Source organism: Argentina silus (genome assembly GCF_951799395.1).
Source record: "Argentina silus genome assembly, chromosome: 6".
NCBI lineage: Eukaryota > Metazoa > Chordata > Actinopteri > Argentiniformes > Argentinidae > Argentina > Argentina silus.
The window spans coordinates 4,876,785-4,899,620 of record NC_139660.1 but is presented as its reverse complement, the minus strand read 5'-3'; the positions used below and the strand labels follow the sequence as shown (position 1 = coordinate 4,899,620).

General features: G+C 45.3%; 3 protein-coding genes across 4 annotated transcripts in view; all 3 read right to left on the bottom strand.

The window, feature by feature from the left end:
- The window catches only part of zbtb7a (zinc finger and BTB domain containing 7a), a 21,226-nt gene extending 17,410 nt beyond the window's left edge, over positions 1-3,816 (bottom strand). Inside the window, exon 1 of one of the 2 annotated variants that reach the window (XM_083671654.1) lies at positions 3,439-3,816. The gene's annotated coding sequence lies outside the window, so the exon portion shown is untranslated. Of the gene's footprint in view, positions 1-2,233; positions 2,475-3,438 lie in introns of those variants that run through there. The other variant, XM_083671655.1, reaches the window with a different exon arrangement.
- A 1,603-nt stretch (positions 3,817-5,419) lies between these two features.
- map2k2a (mitogen-activated protein kinase kinase 2a) lies at positions 5,420-11,869 on the bottom strand. Its single transcript, XM_083670989.1, has 11 exons — positions 11,307-11,869; positions 10,718-10,928; positions 10,279-10,425; positions 9,884-9,961; positions 9,637-9,688; positions 8,421-8,545; positions 7,980-8,193; positions 7,704-7,768; positions 7,516-7,577; positions 7,224-7,269; positions 5,420-6,984 (listed from the first exon to the last, which is right to left on the bottom strand). The coding sequence occupies exons 1-11, from the start codon at positions 11,393-11,395 to the stop codon at positions 6,874-6,876; spliced, it is 1,200 nt and encodes a 399-aa protein (XP_083527115.1). The 5' UTR covers positions 11,396-11,869; the 3' UTR covers positions 5,420-6,873.
- Positions 11,870-12,507: 638 nt separating this feature from the next.
- On the bottom strand, positions 12,508-21,639 carry pias4a (protein inhibitor of activated STAT, 4a; the record flags this gene model as incomplete). The annotated part of the gene is made up of 11 exons (XM_083671549.1): positions 12,508-16,026; positions 16,185-16,330; positions 16,725-16,885; positions 17,249-17,322; positions 17,794-17,899; positions 18,362-18,490; positions 18,872-18,962; positions 19,684-19,725; positions 19,839-19,923; positions 20,078-20,453; positions 21,613-21,639. 11 exons carry the CDS (start codon positions 21,637-21,639, stop codon positions 15,776-15,778), a joined length of 1,488 nt encoding a protein of 495 aa, XP_083527675.1. The 3' UTR covers positions 12,508-15,775.
- Positions 21,640-22,836: the final 1,197 nt, after the last annotated feature.

The window sequence follows — 22,836 nt, the reverse complement described above, 5'->3', positions numbered from 1 at the left end:
CTTACCCCACCACCCCGCAGACGTCTGGACATGGGCACACACACCAATCACGAGACCATATGGTACCACCTTCTCATGATCAAAGGAGAGCTGATCAGACTCTCCTGGCTACACACACACACACACACACACACACACACACACACACACACACACACACACACAGCCTAAGGTCAAATATGTTATAACTTAGACAACAGTTAGCAAACTAACCATTTGAGGTTGTCAACAGTAATATTATGGGAAAAACAACAATAACGACAACATCAACAAACAGCAAAGCTACATGAGAAGTGTGATATCCACAAGAAACAAAGGACACAATGTGGAGATGGAGGCTAAAATGTGAAGTCCAACTCCTGCACAACAGCCCAGTCTAAAATCCTGACTGCATCTCAGCCTCTAATTTGATCAGGTTGTGCGAGCTGCCCCAGAAACAAGCCCCATCACTCCCCCTAAACTCAGGAAAACAACACAACACAGAGGTCTGTCTGTCTGTCTATGTGTGTATGTGTGTGTGTGTGTGTGTGTGTGTGTGTGTGTGTGTGTCTGGGGCTGGGAGCAGTGGGATATTCAGCTGCAGACAAGGGGGGAGTTCACCCTTAATAAGGGGGCAGCTCGGTTTCGTGCACCGCCCAGGGCTAGACCTACATTACCCCAAAGTGAAGCCTTCCAAAGTTGGCAGTGCAGTACAGTGCAACCTGTCTCCTCCTCAGAAGCTCCAGACCTGCTAGTCTTGGGGCATAATGGTGCAAAACATACAGGAATATCAAACTGTATTCAACGTCCTCACCACCAAATTGATGGGTGGTGTCTTAGACCTACCCACAGCCACTGAAGTCCCCTACAATTCCCCTGAATTCTATTGTGGGTAACATAGCGTGTCCCAGTTTAACCTCTTGGTGGAATTGACTTGAATTGAAAGTACAGTACACTGGAGTATACTCAGGAAGTGGCCATGGTGGCATCAGGACAGGACATAAACAGTTGTGTGACATTTGACAGAATGAATAATGTCAATGTCTCTCTCTCTCTCTCTCTCTCTACCCTGCCTCTGAAGGCAATCCAAAGACTGCCTCGGAGTTTGGGCGTCTTCATTTACAATAAAATACTCCCCCTGCGCCCTCTCTCTCTAAGCACGCACACTTCAAAAACGAGTTCAACAAGTATGGGTTGCCAAAAATATGCATCCGTGTATTAGAAAATACATTAATGTCCTGCATAGTTTTTAAACGAACCACAAAACCTGCTGACACGTCAGGCTCTTGAGACTTGAGTATGTCGTGAACAAATGCCAGCGGGGGCCATTTGAAGGGAAAAGAGATGAAGAGAATGATGAAAAGGAGTGAGGTGTAGGCAGCTGGGGAGAACTGACAGTTATAAACAAATAGAGAAGAGGACAGAGACAAATGTGTCCAACGCTCAAGGTTTCATGTACTATGGCATTGTTATGGTAGCTGATTACATAAAAACAGGCTTATTCATTCTAATTTACTAATGACACAAACACTGTCAAACACTGAGATACCACATTTTCATCCCCTTTGGTCAGACTTGTGTGTCACCTATAGACCCCCCCCCCCCCTCCCCCCCCACAGAGCCATGAATAAAACTTCTGCTAAATATCTGATATTTACAACTAGCTGTCAAATTTGTAACACAGTCTGTTAACACTGATGTCACACACAATGGACTCGGTAGAGTTACTTTCAGCCCCTTGGGGCATTAACTGTAAAGCATCTGCAGCTGTTTCACTCATTTCTTGGCCCTGACATTAATAGCCGCATTACTACTATCATAACATAACGTTACATTATTACACAATTCACAATTAGAGCAATAATCCCTGTATGAAAACCCACCCAGTGAGGAAACAGTTAAATATGCACAGTATGTATACAGAAACTTTAAGGCGAGAACAATCCCCCTGCTCATTCTGTGCTGTCCCTCCTCTCAGCAGTGCCCTATTTGCTATCCCCTTCTTTATCTGCAAGTGGGTCAAGAACTATGAACTCCATCAAGCCCCATCCCTCTCTCTCCCTCTCTCTCCCTCTCTCTCTCTCTCTCTCACACACACACACACACGCAGATCCTGGTATTTATTTCCTCAGCCCCCCCCTACCTCCCTCCCTCCTTTCCCTCCCCTCCTCTCATCTCCTCAGAGTCAGTAGAGAGAGAGAGAGAGAGAGAGAGAGAGAGAGAGAGAGAGAGTGAGTGCAGTTGGAGCTCTTACCAGCTGGGCAGAAGCGTGTCTCCCTTCCCCAGGCCCTGTCCGCCTCTCTCCTGCCTGCTCTCCTGCCTTCTCTCCTGCCTCTGTGTCTGGGCAGTGCCCTGCCTCAGTGCTGGGGCTTTCGCAGACAGGAAACTTCCGAGTGGCCCTAGTCACACAGGCGAGCCCTTGCCTGATCCCACACAGGCAGACACCTACCAGCCCCCCTCTATTTTCAGCCCACTGCTCTGGCTTCTCTTCCCCCTCTGTGATTGGTCCGACAGCCGCTCACTCACCACACCTACTTGCAGGGATAGGCTGGCGGCTGTTTCCTTTCCTGTATGGCCAAGGGCAAGGCACTCTGGGATGTAGAGTCCTTACATGCTATTTGACCCGCTTCACAGCCACTGTTGTGAACTACGAGTCCCAGCTTTCTGTTCTGTTGCCACCCCCACTTCTCCAAGCCTGTTCCAACGTAAGCACTCAGGACTGAATTATACACTACAGTATGTTGCTAGCAGGATGCCAGGTATTAAAAGTACAGACCAGCCATCAAACAGGGCCGTGCACCATATGAAAAAAAGCTTTCGACCAGCACTGTCAAAGCCATAGCCAAACACAGGGGTGGTACTCTGTGACACAGTCACTCTGTCAACATATTACAAACACTTCGAGACTCCTGACCTAAATTAGGACTTATTCCTATTTCAATTCATTACAAGCCAGAAGGAAAGATTGACCAACACAAACAAAAAATATTTTTACACATACGACTCATAACTTTTTTACTCATACGTGACAGGTTTGCAAATGACAACATCCCGAAAAGTTACTACCATCGCTTGTCATCGTACCTTGTCCTACTGAATTATTTTTGGTTCCTCCTTCCTCCCGTTCTGTGCCCCCCCTATCGAAAGCCCCCATCCCCCTCCTCCCTAAGTGCTTCCACCTGCCCGAAAAGTTGACGCCTCAAACACACCAAATAAACTTTATCACAGGAAACCCAGAAGGTAGAAGGAGAATAGGAGAAGTACTTTAACAGGATAAAAAAAGGAACCTTAACTACTGAGTGCTGCGACCCACCTCCCCTCCCCTCTCCGACCCCCCCGCTCTCCTCTCTGTCTCCCTCCCTCATTCCTTTCTCCTCTCCTCCTGTGCCTGCTCCCTCCGGTCGGCTGACAGGCCCAGGGCAGAGGGTGGGGGGTAAAGCGGGGGTGCCTTTAGCTCACCTGCGATGGCCGTGGTGGTGCTTGTTGTGGGTTAGATCAGCCCTCTCCTCTCCTCCTCTCTGGAGCTCTCTCTCTCTCTCTCTCTAACTGTCGTGCTGCTCAAAGCCCCGTATGCGCTAACCAAGCAGCAGCAGATCAACTCAATTCCCTTCCTGGTTTCTGGAGGGCAAAGAGGTCCCTCCCTTTCTCTCTCTCTCTCTCCCTCTCTCTTAAAGAAACAGCATTCCCCCTCGATCTCCTCTTCCTCTTCTCTCTGGGGAGCAAAGTAAAATATATTTTCCTCGCGATCAAGAGTGGGCAGTTGTCATATTAAAAACTTAATTAGAGATGACACAAATTGACCGCTTGACTTCCTCCTCTCGAATTCGAGAATTAATGTGGGCTACAGTATTGCAGTATGTCTAAACACTCAGATTAATTTAGCATGATCAGATGATAGTTGTAACTCTGTCTTTTCTATTCTGTCTCTCCTACTGTATCTCTCTCTCCCTCGGTGAGTAGAGTCGCACCCACCCATGCCTTAGCCTGAGGTCATAGTGTCCCACCCCAAAAACAAGCCATGGCACATTCCAAGACATAGGGGCTGCCAGCAACCCCCTCGACACTCTCTCTCTTTCTCTCCTCTCTCTCTCTCTCTCTTCCCCCGCTCTCTCTTTCTCCTCTCTCTACAGTACATTCTATAAATGTAATATAATTATCTGTACCTGTCTCCTGAAGGTGCCTTACCTCCTCAGTCTTAATAACCCCACTTTTATAAACATGTCACATGTTTCTCAATACTTTTGACTCTTACAAGTAAAGAATGATTTGTAACACCTCTATAACCACACGCTTGATTGCGCAATTCCCTACATGGCACGCCCCCAGTCAGTCCTGACCTTAACGCGCTGCAGCGTTGGATGGCCCTACTGCTACACCTCTCATTAACAGGTAACACACCTGAGCATGTATGAACACCTTCTGGAGGGAAATATAAAGGCTCACCTTTTGTGATATGTGAGACAGGTGCCTCTCTCCCGTTGGACAGGAAGTTGATGCACCTCATGGTGTGGCACGCTTGGCACAGTGGAACTGTGGGGATAACTAGGCATGCCATGAGGCTGTCGAACCAGAGAGAGGCAGTAACACACGCCAACCATAGAGGGCAGTGTCAGCACTACAGCTGGTAGCTGAGATAGTTTCCTCAGGATACAACCATGGTTTATGCTATACAGATCCACCAATTCTACTTCTACCTCATATTAGCGAGTCACACTGCATGCTAACAGATACCAACCCCAATTTACAAATAGAGTTGACAGATTTCAACCAAATGTTTTCATAGCATTTCTTACATCATGTCTGATATGTAATTAAGAGCTACAGCTACACGTTACATCCAGTTATAATACCAGTCTGCAATAATTAAAAATATATATATATATATATATTTTTTTTTATAAAACTTAAAAAAAAAAAAATAATGTTTTCCCCTCATGGTGGGCAGACCAGATGATGTCAGCCATGTTTATTACAATGCTGTCTCACAATCTAATATAAGCGAGTTCCCCCCCCATCCCACACACCCACCATCACACTCTGCTTTTGTCATTTGAGGCTGGTTGATGGATTTAATTTAAGGGTAAGGCGAAATAAACTTTAATCAAACAATACTGAAAGTTTTTTTTGTCCCGCCAGTTCATCCAGCTGAAAGTTATTATAATAGCTTGTAAATGTACTTTTGCAAATTTACGCATGGCACGTGTTAAAAGATGTGGCCTGTGTAACCTGGGTCAAGACCTCCGTTTATCATGTTTACCTCAGAACATTCCTCCAGACTCCCAGAGAAGGAGGGGGGGGTCATCTGACTGTTCAAGACGGCTCATCTGAAGGAAGGGAAACTCCTGCAAGAGGGCAGAGTTCCTCACTTCTTAAAAACTTTCTTAGAAAAAGGAAGGTGAAATATTTCTAAAGGAAACAGTTGGTCACAAAATCCCACAAGTACATTCACAAATAACTTTTATTCTCTTTTTTTTTTTCTTCGTTTCTTACATTATAACCGTATCCAACAATTTTCTTTTAATATTATAATAAAATGACTTTTCTCCCTTGTCCATTACAAGTCAAAAAATGTATTTCTTAAGACTGCAAAATAGTACTTACGTACTGTTCATATAGCTTTATACAGTACACATACAAGTGACAATGCATCCACCTTTGTTACAAACGAATGCAGGTCAGTAGGGAATTAGAAAGGTCAGTCTAAGCAGAGAATACAGAGGGCTCTAACACAGCCATCAGGCCAATACGGTACCGCCAACATCATCCACCACCAGCCAGTCCCGGGGCTGCTGCTTCACAGAGAGAGAGCCTGAAGTGTACACTTACTTAATCACACAAAGCATAACAGTGGGACAGAACCAAATACACTTTAGGGAATACCTCCAGGAGACCGACAACAAAGCAGAACATTTCAGAGTATCTGTAGCCAACGTGATTGAGATTCAATAATTGACAACAGTAGAGAGTAGAGAGTTTCTGGCATTGGATATAAACATCAGTAAATCAACATGATCTGGGGGGGGGGAGGGGGGGGGGGGATATAAGATAATAATAAACCATGCCACATGATCTGATCATCCTTTCCTCACGTCCTGCAGAGAGAGATGGAGGACCTCAAGTTGATTTCAGGCCCTAACAGCAGAACCACGCCTCTCGGAGTGGGGTGGGTAGGGGGGGTGGGGTGTACAATTATTTTAAGTAAACAATGCCAATACAATCATAATCACCATGAAAATCAAATCGAAATGTTAACATTCAGTCAAAGTACACTTTCGTTCACACAACTATACTGGTCATGAATGTACATACAAAACTTGATCAAGCATTTTATCATCTGCTAAACTTATAGTAGTCATGATGAGGACCCTCTTTGGTTTTCACTGCCTATAAACACTATAGTGATTTTTTGTCATGGACACTTTCTCATCGCCAAACATGGCTCCTCTGCACTACAGTCAACTAATATACTGTCTCACAAGCCATGAACCACTGTCCCGCCATAGAAAAGATTGATTCAGAATCTAAAAATACAAAAGTGATATGATATCAACGCTAATTTGTTAAAATGATAAACTGGCAGCCCTTCCATGCTTTACGCCTTCTTGTTACCAAGACGACTGAGAAGGAGGAGGAGGATGTTGTGAGTTGAGGCTACTGGGACACTGGCATGCCCTGTCTGGGATCACAACACCAGTCAATAGGCCCCGTTGATCAGGAGAATATATTTAGAGGAACCGGAAACTGTTTTACCAAAGAGCAAAATAAAAGGGGTGCTTAAGAATATAAGGTAGGTAGGTGTGTGTGTGTGTGTGTGTGTGTGTGTGTGTGTGTGTGTGTGTGTGTCACACTGAGATCCTGATGAGGGTAGGAGATGGAAGGAGGGTTGCTCGGTGTTCATTCAGTGCTGCGGGTTGGGGTGCTTGGCTGGTTGAAGCCCATGGTCTTACACAGCCAGCCTGCAAAGTCCACCTCCTCCACCTCAGCACGCTTGATAAAGGTGTGGTTCTAAAGAAGAAGAAAAAACAACAAAAGTAAGCTGGTTTGTTACCATAAAAAACATAGTAAATTATGTATATATTATCAAAAATAAGTCCAGGAATTGTGTCAACATCAATTTTAGTGAAGAGAACATGTACAGACATACAATTGTGTATCTTCAAGTAATGCCTAACTGGGCAACTACATGTATGAACTTGACAAGCTACAAAAACAACAACAACAGCGACAACAACCGCACTACCCACCTTTAACATCTTCAGGTCTGCTCTCTCCGCTGGGTTCTTGATGAGGCTGACAAACACAAACAGAGAAATGAAAAGTCTCAAAGAGAAATCTTTTAGAAAAACGACAACAACAAAAACCATACCTTTTATATAACACAGAGCGAGTCTCAGTTCTGTTTGTTCCAAATGACTCCAGGATATTACCGACTACCAACCATTCACAGGAGTTATGAAGAATCCACACACACAGCCTCCTAACAGAGAGAAATAATAACAGCACCCCACCATGTTCTGTCTGAATGCTCCGTCTCACCATTTTGTCACAAACTCCTGGAAATCGGAGGTGAAGACCCCATGAGGCAGCTTGGGAGGAGGCTGGGAAGAGAGGGAGGAAAGGGCGGGTAAGCAAAAATAAAACACACCACCGGTCTACAGGGTACACCGGAGAGGAGGGAGACCGTGTAAGGGAATAAGGTGTGCAGTCAGCAGTTCCTCTCTGACCTCATTGACTATGTAGTCCAGAAGCTCAAATATAGCCATGGCTGGTCGACTGTCCATCCCATGCCCTGAGGAGGAGGTGGAGGAGGAGGAGGAGGAGGAGGCACACAACATGGAGCAGTTTAGAGGCAAGCACTCAATCGAACAGCTCACACTCTAATGAAAGTTAAAAGTCAAACATCAAATACGAAAAACAGAATAGAATATCGAGCGTAGAGATACAATTTCACTTGTACACATCGTATACTTAGCTGTGGGGAGTTTAGGGTCTTGTCTTACCACTGACAGGCCGTCCTGGAGGTCTGGGGCGGTTGGAGATGGCATGTGGTTCCCCCTCGGCTGCGTCCATCACCGGCCGGCCATAGATGTGCTCCAGCTCCCTGGCGTCAGGCGGGGGGATGGGGTAACGGCCGATGGCCAGCTCCACCAGGGACAGGCCCATGCTCCACACGTCTGACTGCACAGAGTAGTGTGTGCCCTGCAGTCTCTCCGGCTGTTGACACACACACACCTACGTCACACACAGGCCCACCCTGCCAAGTGGGCAGGCGAGGAGGGCTGCTCCGGGCGGCTCTGAGCACCACACCCTCCAGGTGCCCGGAGGGGAGGGGGGCCAGAGCTGGCAGTGCCTGCCTCCGTGCCACACGGCCCGATCCTGGGCACAGCCTCAGCTCTTGGCAGGGGCGTCGAGAGGAGAGCAAGCAGGGAGAGCTGACTCACCGACATGTAGGAGCGTGTTCCCACGAAGGAGTTGGCCATGGAGTCGATGAGCTGGCCGCTCACGCCAAAGTCGCACAGCTTGATCTCCCCGCGCGAGTTGACCAGGATGTTAGAGGGCTTGACGTCTGCATGGCAGAGGAGTGGACGAACACACACAGACACACAGACACAGACACAGACACACACACACACACACACACACACACACACACACACACACACAGGTGAGCAGAGGGGGCTGGGGGAGAGGAAAATAGGAAGGGGAGGGGTCGCAATCCCAGCAGCACCAGCTGCCCCTTCCCTTCACACGACCTGTAGCCTCCGACCCCTCGGCCATGCCAGCCACCCCGCCACTGACACATGTCACAAAGCTCCTCCAATGGCGTTAGTGGGCTGACACAGACGGCTAAAGTTGGCCTAAAGCTGAGGGCCCCGTCACAAACATAGCCTAGTCCATGACTCCTCATTCCCCCCAGTCGCAAACAGTCTGGAAGAAAATCACCCAAATAATGGGCTAGACCTGCAATCTATCCTCTCTGTGGTGAGTGACTGTGACCCCCTCCCACTTCCGAGGGAAAGACAGAGGGGTGAATATGAGAGAGGTGGCGTGATAGAGGGAGACACAGAGGGAGACAGAGAGAGACATAGAGAGGGGGGATGAAGGGTGCGGCTGCCCTATAATCACATCTGAGAGGCTGTAATTACCGCCTGGGCTCCCAGACAGCTCTGCACTTGCTCAGCCCTGCTGCCACAACACCACGAAAGGACAGTCACAGGACCCTCTTTTGCATCACGTAGTACAGTCCTCTTAAGCACCTTAAACAACACACCAGGCCCTGAGCTCCAAATAACACATAAGTATTACGAAAACACTGTGTGTGTGTGTGTGTGTGTGTGTGTGTGTGTGTGTGTGTACGCGCGCACACACACACACACACAGACTCCATAGTATACTGTAGTTATAATGGAGCCCTCAGACACTAAGTAGCCAAAATAGGTGTAGTATTATACTCTCTACACTGTCAGCTACATCTCTACGGACCACCATTAAACAGGGTAGAGTGGGATTCTTTTCATCCTATGCAAATTTGACTTTGCCATTTCCATCTCCTAAAGCATCGCAGATGATGTTGGCTATCATATGCATATCATGTTTTATGTAAACAAATATGACCTTGTAATATTCAAATAACTATAGTGGTAAGCAGTCCCTCACCTCTGTGCATGATCTGGTGCTTCTCCCGCAGATAGGCAAGTCCTCTGAGCACCTTTAAAAAGTAAGATGCAAACATTTCACACACACAACAACACACACACTTACAATGTATCATCCTACAATGCATCACTACCTTAATGAGCAGCTCTTGCACCCTGGGCCCACAGCTCCAGGCCCATACAGGACATCACCAGAACCATACAGCAACAAGAAGAAACTCCTCTGCATTAAGAAGTGGGATACTCACTGCTATGCTGACTTTTCCCAGGATCTCCTCTGGGATTCTTCTAGCTTCCTTCAGCACCTGATCCAGGGAGCCCCCGTCCTGTAGGGAACACAGCACACATGTTTTCTCGAACACAACATTCAACATCTACATGGTCTGCGTTGTACCTTTTTTACGGTGCATACCAGTAATTGCGTTGCAATCATATTAAGTGCATAGTTACTAAAACTAGTCCTACAGTGCTTATTCCACTCAAGTGAGTGGTTTGTGTTGTTACACAGGTCCTACAATGTCAATACAACATTTAAACTCAGATGAATACAGTTACGACATAGGTATAGGGGCAATAGGACCACAAAATTGGAAAATAATTATATTAAAAAAAAAAAATCAAAAAAAAAATCAGTCTTTCTCACCATGTGTTCCATGCAGATGCTTATCTCTCCGTCGCTGTAGAAAGCCCCGTAGAAGCCCACGATGTAGGGGGAGTTACACTCATGCAGCACCTGTAGCTCTCTAATGATCTGGTTCCTGATGGCCGGCTTGATCTCCAGGTGGATCAGCTGAGGACGGGAGTAGACGACTCACATCAGAACAACATTCTGTGTCTTTTTTTATTTATTTTTTTACCTTCTTTCCTTTGATCATAAGTGATGTGATGGAAACTGATCCAGTGCTTTCACTTATCATGAAGGAGAGGAGACAGCGAAGGGAAGCCGTTTTAGAGTACTCAGACTCAGTCAATGTATGCTTTAGACCCATGAACCACTGTACAACCACTGTCTGTGTTGGGCCTACAACTCTGGGATTAGGGAGACATGTCAAAAAGAGCCGTCAGAGTGAAAATGGACTCACCTTTCGGGCCATGACCAGTCCAGAAGGTTTGTGGCGGACCTTGTTGACGACTCCTCCATTGCCGGCACCCAGCTCACATATGGGGGAGAAGTCATCATCTTTCAGTTCGCCCACCTGTGCTTTCTGGGTAAGGAAAGCCTCCAACCGCTTCCTCTGCTGTTCATCCAGATCCAGCTCTCCCAGCTTCTTCTGTAGGGCCTCTAGATTGGCTCTGAGAAGTGGAGTGGAAAATACACATTTTAAACATCTGTATTTGACATATGAAGAAGACGTGAAGAGAGAAGTCTATGTGATGGAAAACTGCTGAGTGAATGAGGGCAACTCTTGGATCACACAGCAGACAGCAAGGTGCCCCTACATCACCACTGACTACCTGTGCGCCTGCAGCGCCCAAAAGGTGTACAGTTTTGTTCCAGCTTTACAGTATGTATTATCAATGCTTCCAGCCCTGCACTGACACTGGCCAATCTGATTCTACTCAAAGAACAGTGCAGACAGTGCTACAACAAAAAATCGCACCCCTCTACTCGATGTCCCTGGGCCAGAATGTGGTGCCATGACATCTCAATTAAATCAAAAGACTACTCACTCAGACGCAGCATCAATGGTCGTAGAGGTGGACTGTCCCTCTCCAATAGGCGTTATATTCAGGGGAACAGGTCTTCTCTTCGGAGCCATAATGAAAGTTTAGAGTACCCTGGACGACTTCTCAACAATGTTATTCAGTGCAATGAACTGACCGTTAAAGCTTGCGCAAAAACAGCAACAGAAGTAAACGTTGCTGGCTGTGTTTGTAGCTTACTTTACGAGCATGTCAAATGGATCATAATATCATCCTGATACGATTTGTATAGAGCACATAACTGTTCTTCTCTCTTCTTTGCAAGCTAACTGGCTAACTGCTAATAGCACCAGCCCCTGAGAAAATCGTGTCCTGCTGGTGGCTGCGTTTCTTCGGTCGGAGCGGCCCTAGCCTGGCTCTCAGCCTCGCGTGGGGAAGAGCTGGGGTAGTCGACAGCACTAACTGGACACCGAGGATGGTTGGCCTTCACAGGGTTGGGGTACCAGCGGACGTTCCCCGTGTTGTGCCGGGGTGTGGGGCTCCGTTGCGGGGAAGGGTTTTGGCACTTCAGTCAAGGAAGTGGCAAGCAACAAATACGCACAGAAGGAATGTTTCACAAATCGCGAGACTAGGCTCTCTAATAGTTTGATATGGGTACAGTATGTTAACTATCGCGGTACTAGTAGACAGTCCGTTTCATGATTTGCGACCTCCATGGTACATTGCAAGAATTGCAATCAAGTACAGTTGCTAAAAAAGCTGTATACAGTTTGGAGATGGACTATTTCTCTGTAAACTGTACTCTGATTAATTGAGACGCATCTCAAACACATCAAATTAATAAAGTTAGTTGAACAGAATTTAGTTAATGCAAACCTCGAAAAAAAGTGGAATTGGAAAGAAACGTGGCAGAAGCAGTTTAATGTTATGTTATGTTCATTCTGATATTTGTCAATAACTTGACAGACAATTGGATTTTTAAAAATTGGTTTAATTAATTCCACACGTCAATAACAGGTGTTAGAATAGATCATTTTGAATTTTACAGTTTATTCTTAACAGGACACAAATGTGTCCCCAAGATCCCAGCATTTGGTACAGGACATCACAATCCACACCTCAAACCACTTCTCTTAAACCCAAAGTGGCTTCAGTTCCAGTCCTGGTATTTGAGATGTTATTGTGTCTGTCTGCCTTTAGGAACAACCGGAGGCGATTCAAAGCTTAATAAAATATTATTTTAATTTTATTGTCTTTTAATATGAACATATAAAAAGACACAACAAACAAAACATTTACATCATGGATTGCAAGCCACTGCCCATGCTACCTTAAGCATTATTATAAGAAGGGGATGCCACTATCAAAACCTGACCCTCCATTCACCTAAAACCCACTCCAGCCCCTAACCCAGGTTTCACCTTCATCTGGCTCAGTTCTACAGACACAACCTGTACCTCCTCTCTCTCTCGTACGATATGAAAAAAAGCTTTAGGAAATCTGTTACCTGCGCAGTGATGTTCTACACCTACACGTATAAATTAAAACAATGTGATTCAAATCTGTATAGCAATTTCTCTTGAATAAATTGGCTTAGTTGAAGATGGAATTCTATTAAGAGCTAATTACATTGCACAAATAATACAATTATAGTCATATTCAGGGAAATCGGCTACAGTTTCAGACAGTGAAAGTGCAGTCAATCAATGCGGGTGAACTAAGTGTTTTGTTTTTTTAACTTGTCAATCGGTATATCAATCTGTAAGCTGTATTGCAATATCACAAGAACTCAATAAAAATGGAAGACCAGGTTAACATAATGACTAAACATAATGACTAAACCCATACGTTTCCTCAGTCAATCTCCTTATAAGCTATGATAAGGTGTCACATCTAGGAATAAGTTGAAACCCCCTCTCGTCCAAGTGTCTGGACAACATTCGGAGCCAGAAAGTTGATCAAGGTTGACTGGTGTTGGTACCACAAGGTTGACTGGTGTTGGTACCACACCGGTGGGTATTCTAACCTGAAACTGCCATTGAGAGAGGTGGTCATTTAAAACCATTGCACTGGCACGAGGCAGAATGCGTAATTGGTTGGATGTTGGAACTGCTCAGTTTGCTCAGAGGGTCTGGAAAGGAACTGGTCTAACAATAGCAGTGCCATAGGCCTGAATCATTCAAATCTGCCATGTAATTATTCACAAAAAGCACAGGCCTCAGATTCATAAGTGTCCTGCTATCCCTTACTGGGATGTCACATACGGCATCCCTTCCAACATAACATACTGTATGTACAATTGGGCCAAATACAAGCCGCCATTCAAATAAAACAAAGTTGTGAAGTCATTATCAATAAATACTACAATTTTAGACAAAAACAGAAAATCAGTCAAAGAGGATGTCAACACATGTATCCCATTCTACATGTGCAGATACAGTATTCATCCACACTTTCAACTTCTCCTTCAGACCTCCACTCGGAACAGCAAATAATGACAAACCGCAACAAAAAAATAATTTCTTGTGTCTTACTGGGGCTTCCTGTCCAGACCAGCTCAACCAGCCAAAAGAAAAGGCACCCATGCTGACCCAACAACATGCCATAACCATGCTGTATTTCACAAAGTTCTGCTTTGGCACAACTGCCTCAAATTCGTTTGACCAGTTTATCTTGATTCTAATGTTTATGGCATCATTCTTCAGTCAGAATCTTGTTCATCAATCAAAATAATCTCAGCAAACTTAAAATACGGAAGAAAACTACATTTTAAACACTGCATAAAATGCCCAGGTTCCTTGCAGTAGGAGACTGAACGCAGCAGAGTTCTGCATCTCTAAAGACTCGTCAACTATTTAAAAAAAAAGACAGAGATGAAATGACAGCTAGTGAAGACACTCCATCCTGCAGACATTTACTGGATCAATATGAACACATGCAGAAAACCGAGCAGAATCTGAAGAGTATGTGGCAAAAAAAAAAAAAAAGAAAAAAAAAAAGAAAAAAGAAAAAATCACAAATGTTAACTTGCTTGTCTTTGCTAACCCGCCACAAAGACAATAGCTTGCAAATCCCTTCTAGCCATGATCATTTTGTCTTCCCAGTCACTGCAATGCCAAAGAATAGGGTTAGTATGACAGTTAGGACTGTGCACTTACTTCTGTGATGGTGGGGGAAAAGTAAGGACTGTATAATGGAAAATGTAACATAACCATAGAACCATCTGTCACTGTAAAATATTAGCCTGTTGACCGTCATTGGAACAAGACCATAGTTCGGTCCTGAGTACAACGGTGGAACATGAGAGTGCATACCTCACTCAGTTAGACAGTCTTAAAGAGCTCTAGCCTCCTTGTACTGAATACAGAGCCGAGTCCCAGCCGTACCCGTTACCTGATAGACATCACCTTCAGCCGAGCCGTTTACAGACAATTCATACCTCAGAGTAGGAGGGTAGGGAGGACAACGAAATTATATTAAAAAAAAAAAAAAAAAAAAAAAAAAAAAAAAAACATCCTCTCCAGTGTTTACTTGGCTAAACTAATGATTCCAGTCGACAATTCTGTCCAGTTTTTCAGCTACTCTCTCTGGTCAAGTTTGCTGTGTATTACTGAGGTAGGTTGTCATCATCTAAGGACAAAATAAAAAGGTGGTTGGGGGGGGGGGGGGGGTTGGGGGGTATCAAATCAAGGGGATTAGGATTTTCAAACGCCCAACAGACATTTTGGAACACTGCTTGAGCCCATTGCTTTGTCTTCATCCTGGGTGGAATCCTAACTCGAGATCCTTGTGCGTGACGCCGGCATTCGCGTAAATCTTGTATTGATGTCAATGGGAAATTTGTGCGATGGTTCAAGTTACGCGTGCGGATCTCGAGTTATGATTACACCCCCTCTGCATAAATAAGAAATAAACAGTGGGGGAGGTGTTTAATTTGCATCATATTCCAGAAACATCTGGAATTCCAAAATTCTTCATATTTGTTCCTGTTATTTGTCGCTTGTCTTTTGACACCTTACTACTCTACTACAGAGACATCTCCATTTTCCCACTGTCTGCGCATCACAAAAAGTGGCGAAATATCAGAGACGCAAACACCAAATGCTCAAAGTGGCTTTGAGAGCCTTATTAAGTTCAAGTCAAATACAAAGTACAAGGAGATCGAGAGGGGAAATAGTTTGAGAGGAGGAGGAGGTTACTCTTTTCAATTGTCTTTGAGAGGGAGGATACAGGATTCAAATGCTGGGAGGGGCCACAAGTGTTCGGGAACTGTTGTTATTTCCAGTGGTGTATAGAGGAAGCCTAACCACTCCAGAGGTTGACCGTGCATGTGTGTGTGTACGCGTGTGTCTGTCTGGGTGTCAATATATATGCCTGTGTGTGTGTGTGTGTGTGTGTGTGTGTGTGTGAGGGGGGGGGGGGGTGTAGGGACTAAAGTATTCCTCTCCTCAGGTCTAGCCCAGCCCCCCTGTCTCTCAGTCTGTGGGTCCAGCCAGTCAGTAGGCAGTGACCAGGTCCTTGTCGTAATCGTATCGCCCCCTCTTTGGTTCGGGGCTGTCCTGGCTGTCCTCAGTGTCCTCGCTGTCTGCTCCTGCCCCTCCCCCTTCCTCCTCCGAGGAGGAGTCCAGAGTCAGATCTACCACTGCCCCGCCTCCTGCTGTAGCCCCCGTGGTAGAGCCTGCTCCTGATTTCCCCGTCTGACTGGTGCTGCTGTGGGCTGGGGAGTGGCCGTTCGCCTCAGGAACACCTACAGAGAGGAAAACAGGGTCCCATTTAGTAGGCACAATGTAGCAAGTGTGTGTGTGTGTGTGTGTGTGTGTGTGTGTGTGTGTGTGTGTGTTCTTATTGGTTAAGGTAAGGGCTTTAGTTTGAAATCAAGTGGTAATCTACAAAGCACACACTTACAGATATCCACCACAGGGTAGTCGGGTGTGTTGCTCCGTTCCCGCTCCCTGTCCCTTTCATCTCGGATGGGTCTCCATGAACCGTCAGTCAGATACTCAATCTCCTCCACCTCCTCCGGTGTCTCTTTCAGGATCTCAGTCAGCAGCCTGTGACAGAGACAAAGTCAGTCGGGCTAGTACACACCTGCCATCCCAGAACACACACACACACACACACCAAATTGATACACTCCAAATCTAAATCTCAGATACGGTATACATTTCTACACCAGCGCAAAGATAGACATGTTATAACACCACATTGCATTCTAATATATGCCGTTATAAATGGGAGACACAAACGTCTATGAAAATGAATATGCAATGTAGGTCATTGCAAGTTTTAACAGGAATACTGCTCTAGAATTTGAGAGTGTTTTTTTTTCCCTGGTTTGAACATGCAAAAGAAGACCCTTAAAAGGAAGCCGGGATAGATGTGAAATTCCTGGAGGGTGAGTGGTGACGGTGCTGCTGGTAAGTGACATGTCTAGGCGTGTCTTACCCATCGATGGTGAGCAGCTCGAAGGGTGCGGGCTTGTCACAAACAGGGCAGGTCCACGTGGGCTTCTTCTCATTCATCTGCAGGAAGAAGACTGCGTCGAAGCACTGCAGGTGGGCACAGGTCAACACTCGACACGGCACGCCCAATCGCATCTTCACCAGCTGAGGGGGGGGGGGACAGGGAGAGACAACGCGTTATCACATCGCATCGGCGTCCAGACATAGTGCATCGTTGTTGTTAGGCTGTGGACGAGAGGGGCCCTACAGTACAGTTGCACAAAATGGTGGGTCACCAACTGCTAGTTGCTCTAAGCCATAGTTTTGTTTGTTAGCTGGCCACAAGAACATTTCAAAATACCTTATGTGAGTCACAACCTCCAAATAGATTGAGATGCCCTCCCCTTTATCATATGAAAACGTGTAGGTGAATGTGTGAGGGCAGAGCCGGGGAATGACGAACACGTCCGCGGCCGAGGTTTGGACCAGAACATTTGAATGTCTGGAGGTAGTTGAGCAGATACTCACAGGACAGATGAGAGAGACACGGAGGCCTGTGGTGGCAATCTCACTCTCTGGATCAAAGCGTAGCTTGTCCTGGACTGGAAACAGCAGAGAGAGAGATCATGACATCATACTCGGCAACATTAAAAGTGCAATCGTCCATTTGATTTCATTCTTTCACAATCTGTCTTTTTTTTGGAGCTGGAGGATCATAGTTGATTGGAAACGATCAATAAAATTAAGCGAAAATAAAGTCAATTCACAAATGTATGGTCCTCTGTGGCTCAGTCGGTAGAGCATGGTGCTAACAATGCATAGGCTGTGGCTTTGATTCCCACTGGGACCATATACACTGAAAAATGTATGCACTCACTGTTATGTAAGTCGCTTTGGATAAAAGCGTCAGCTAAATGGCATATATAAATGTAACAATTTACACAAGAAAATTCAAGAAGTGAATGTTTGCATCCTCCGTTCCTCTTAGGTGAGAGGTAAAAAGCAAGCATCTGTAAGGCAAGTAGAGCATGAAAAAGGGGGAGGGAAGAGAGAAGGCTGGTGAGCCCACTTACTGCGTTCACGACAACGTTCTGCACTCTCCTGTGAGCAGTGTTTGAGTTGGCTGAAGAGCTCTGCTGACGTGAAGACCCTCACTAAGTACACGGCCACAGAGTAGCGCTGCACATGAGGAGGAGAGGACAAGGGTCTGAGCACTGAGCAGGAGAACAACACTGAACACAGTAGCAAAACATGATCATCTGGAACTGTGGGCCACATTATGATTCATGCGTCAAATTCCAGCGATCTGCCGGAAAAACAACCGTAACATTTCAAACAGGTGCTTAAACCAAAATTAGTTTGGGAAAACTGCAGCTTGGGAACCCTTTGCTTGCATCACAAATTCACATTTATTTGCTTTTTATCTGTGTAAATTATCCCCACCTTATCATGAACATTGTATAAATATATATATATTTAAAATAAACACCCTATAGGGTGGGGTTTCCTGGACACAGATTAAGCCAAATCCTGGACTAAATGGCACTTTCAATGGAGAATATCCATTGAAGATGCTTTTTGATCCAAGACTAAAACTACTCTGTGTCTGAGACCAGCCGTGGGGGTCAACAAGAGACTGACCTTGCCGAAGTTCCCCCATGTAACAGTGACCCTGTTGGTGGCAGTGGAGAGATGTAACCAGGGTGTGATGTTGACGGGGCGACAGGGCCGCCGGGGCTCCACTCCAGGCTTGTTAGAGGGGTAGTAGCCCTGAACACAACACACAGAGGGACATGTTCACCAGCCAGGAAATTAACATACAGCATAACGCACATCAGTACCTTATTAGCATAATGCAAATACGAAGATTGACGAATGCTCCCGTCTACAAACTCACACTCGTTGCTCTAACAAATCAGATGGAGCTTGTCCAAACATCACTTTTGGACAGCCAGACACTTTTGGACAGCCAAACACTGCCCATTCAACTCCCTCATGAGCTACAGTAGGGGATTATGGCTGCATAGTAAATAACATTAACTAATTCATTGACAGAAATTCACATGTTTTCCCTTGACTCTCTTACGTAATTGGTTTATTAGCTTCTTTGCATTATAATGGAATATTCATTATCCTGAGGTGGTGACTTACTGGTACATGACAGTAGGACTGGTTGACTTTGACAGCAATATTGGGAGGGTACTGATCCTCCTGAACACCAATGGAGTCTGTGTAACAGATTCTGAAACGGACAACAGCAGCAGAGGAGCCCATTGGTCATCAGTGTTATGTAATGATACAATATCTTTAAGCCTATTAGTCACTAAGCCATTCAATATTCAGGCTCATGAAAAGCGCTCAGATTTGTAATTCATTAAACCCACGTCAACAATGGATAGCATTTGTTTCCACCGTGCAATGTTTGATGTACAAGGAAAGAACCTAAAAAACAAGATACTACAGCAAAGTAATCTAATCATGCAAGTGTCCCATTACATGCATAAACAATACACCCACCTTGGCTACTGGGATCTAAGCAGTGAGGTATACCAGGAAATACATATGTTGTAGTATGCGTATGTAGGATTGGTGCGTACATATGCGTAAGTATACGTATGTAGGATTGGTGCGTACATATGCGTAAGTATACGTATGTAGGATTGGTGCGTACATATGCACAAGTATACGTATGTAGGATTAGTGCGTACATATGCGTAAGTATACGTATGTAGGATTGGTGCGTACATATGCGTAAGTATACGTATGTAGGATTGGTGCGTACATATGCGTAAGTATACGTATGTAGGATTGGTGCGTACATATGCGTAAGTATACGTATGTAGGATTGGTGCGTACATATGCGTAAGTATACGTATGTAGGATTGGTGCGTACATATGCGTAAGTATACGTATGTAGGATTGGTATGCTGTGTTGTGTAATTCACCAGCTGAGGTACACTCACCTAAGAACCACCTGGACTGACTTCATTCCTGGGCGAAGCTCACTGATGAAAAGCGAGAAACGGAATGTTATGGTACCTTGGTGCCGTGCTCACTGATAACTCACAAAGGCAGAGCTGACAGCAAGTTAATCACTGGGTAAAGTGATGGTTCTTACCTGGCGTTTCTGACCTGGTCCGCTTGGCTCTGTGTTAATTCAAATATGCACTGACTGTCCTGCAGTTTCTCACTGTTCTGGGCAACTGCAAGAGAAGAGAGGAAAACAAACCAAAACAAGTCATCACACATGAAGACCAAATCATCCCAATGGTATATTTCTGTCACACGGCTACACATCAATGAGTTAACTACATGACCAACAGCTCTCTTCAACCTCACTGTCAATCAATCACTCACTCAGCTCTGTTGGTGGTAAGAGGGTCTCCAGAGTTTGGTAAAAGGGCAGCGACACAAGCTTGATCTCGGCCGTAGGTGTGGAGGGCGGCTTGGGGACGCCGTTGAGGTAGTCTGCACCCTGAGCGGTGCCCGTGGTGGGGGAGGACGCGTAAGCCACCGGGACCGCCTCCGGGCGCCGGGCAGCCAGCCAACCCGATGGCTTGGGGAATCGTGACTCGTAGAGCTGCCGCACGTTCTTCAGCAGCTCCGGGCTGTACTCCGTCTGCACCAGCCTCAGGGCTCGGCCCACCAGGTCCTGCTTCAGACCGCTCTTACTGCGGCCCATGGAGGCCAGCAGCGTCTGCAGGTCAGACACCCGGAAACTCTTCACCATGTTCTGGAGGAAAAGAGACAGGCAGGGTGAGAAGACGCGGAAACAACACCAAAAGAGCCATCATCCATGTCACCTCATTCTATCATAGGCATATGGGGAAATGCTGAAGATGGCATGCACTTTTACTGCTTTACAATAAAGGAGGGGAGAGAGGATTTCATACGTTGATACGTTTCACCATATGTTGATGTTTGTTAAGGTTATATTATGAAATGAGAACAATCTACAAAACAGAAGTATATGCTGGTTTACTATCCATTACATGACCTAGAAGCAAGTATCCTGATTCATATGTGTGTCTGAAAACAATTTCAATACATGTTTTTAGACACATGTGTTCTGTCATTTCGGTCTGGATATAGACAAACACGTCTCTTTTCTTCCACAAATCAATATTACCTCCCCACTCCCCAGTCTTAAGTTTCCCCAAGAGTTCAGTAACATGCCTAAATGAGCTCCTACTGTTCCCAATATCATTCGAACAATATCCTTCAAGACAATCGGGCGACAAGAGTGGCCCCTTTTGGGGTGCAACGCCGGTGCACGAGACCCACACATTTCAAGTAGCAATGCTTGTTGTTGTTGTAAAATAATCTACCTCTTAACTACACCATTCGCGCGTGCAACCTCGCCACCAGCACAACCCATATCTACAACTCATAAATCGGATTTGTTGTAGCTAGAAGCAAACAAACTCTCTGTTTTGTTCAGACAGCGAGCATGTGGAGGGGGAACAGCGGCATTGCCCGAGCCTTCCTTTTCACATTGACACAGTGGATAACTGTGTTGTCATTCCTCTATTGTGAAAACATGTGCATTTGGCAAGTTAGCTAAAGGCATAGTGGATGGACCAAACCCTATCAATGTTATATATATGCTAGAACGTTGATTTGAATAGTTTTGAACCGACTCCCTGCTGCCGAACGTTTTAATGGTCTCATCATTCATTTTCCATGTCCCATGATATCCAAAAGACTAGGAAGACGCACTTATGAGCGCAGGGTAGCCTGTTTCTTTATACCATATATCTCACACTTACTAAGCTATACCCTCTTTGACAGTATTCTAGCGGCATCCCCTTTGCCTCCCCGGCCTAACCGACTCATTTCCCCCAACCCGGCACCCTTGTCCTATCAACCCGGGCGAGCGGAGCTCTACTTGCCATCGCTTCCACCAGTTCAGCCGCCATCTTCGTACAGCAGCCCCGCGAGAGCCAAAGCCGAAAGCAGGTCCTTCTCCAATGAGAGCGAGAGGGATCGCTGGTCGACGGTTCTCCGCTGCCAATCAGAGCGCAAATACGCCACGAGCCTGAAGGAGTAAGCCAAAAGTGGGCGTGAAAACATTGTTTTAAAGTGACAGTACAACTTTTAAAAAAACACTAAGAGGCAGGCCTCCCCTCTACAGTAGGCCTCGGTAAACAGAAAATAGATCCTATACATAAGTATGTGAACATTCGTATTTGCTGACTTTTATAATGTCGGACCAAGGAGGATATGCATTTTGAAAATAATTCAAATTCAACACACGAGAAAAGCACTGTGCTTGAAATGGTGAGGAGCGCATGGCCCATTCAACTCCCTTCCGAGCCAATTATTCCACTTCAGGATGTGCATAAAACCAATGGAAATCGAATAAATGCTTTGTCTATTTTTTTAAACAAGGAATCTAAATAATCACAATATGGAGCCAAGCGAAAATGCACAACATAGATATTGCGTCCCCAAGTAATGTAGGAAAAAGGAGTTCCATTCGATCGTCGTGCAGCGGATAAGAATACCAGTCGTTAAAGAAAAAAAACAAAACAAGTTCACACTCCTCTTGGTGATCCATTCCTGGCTTTCAAAAGTTCTTGATTTGTGAAGAAGAACCAGGAGGATCCATTGATGCATAAAATCAATTGAACAGAAGATTATAAACTGTAATATATCATCATCGCATGATTCGTTTTTTCACCCAGAGTTTATACTGGCCTAATTGTGAATTGTATTGATAATGGCCAGTTTTTGTCCTTTCATACATCTAAGTTCATTATTCTATTAAACACATTAACGTGTGGGCCCAATCCTCTCACGTCATGTATGTTATAAAGCTTTCTATCTTGTAAAATAGGCCTATATAACTCCATATCAAACCACACAGTGTGTGGCTCTATAATGATTATAAAATTGTGCATTATAAATGACGTTGTTGGTGACATCAGCTGCACAGTCTATGGCCTACAGTAATGATTGAATCATTTTTTATTGATTGTCATGTCTATCTTGTATGACGCTGAACACATTTTATTAAATTACTTGGATGTAAGGCGATGTGCTGTCTGATGTGTGCTGTATATTACAAGTTCCACTGTTCTGACAGAAGGGGGCGACATGGTCCACTGATGGTC

Excerpts from the sequence above, each read along its gene's own strand:
- map2k2a (XM_083670989.1), bottom strand. The coding sequence starts at position 11,395 with ATGGCTCCGAAGAGAAGACCTGTTCCCCTGAATATAACGCCTATTGGA. Across the intron at positions 8,546-9,636 it reads GCACCAGATCATGCACAGAG|ACGTCAAGCCCTCTAACATC; the intron begins GTGAGGGACTGC and ends TCTGCCATGCAG. Across the intron at positions 6,985-7,223 it reads CAGACCTGAAGATGTTAAAG|AACCACACCTTTATCAAGCG; the intron begins GTGGGTAGTGCG and ends CTTCTTCTTTAG.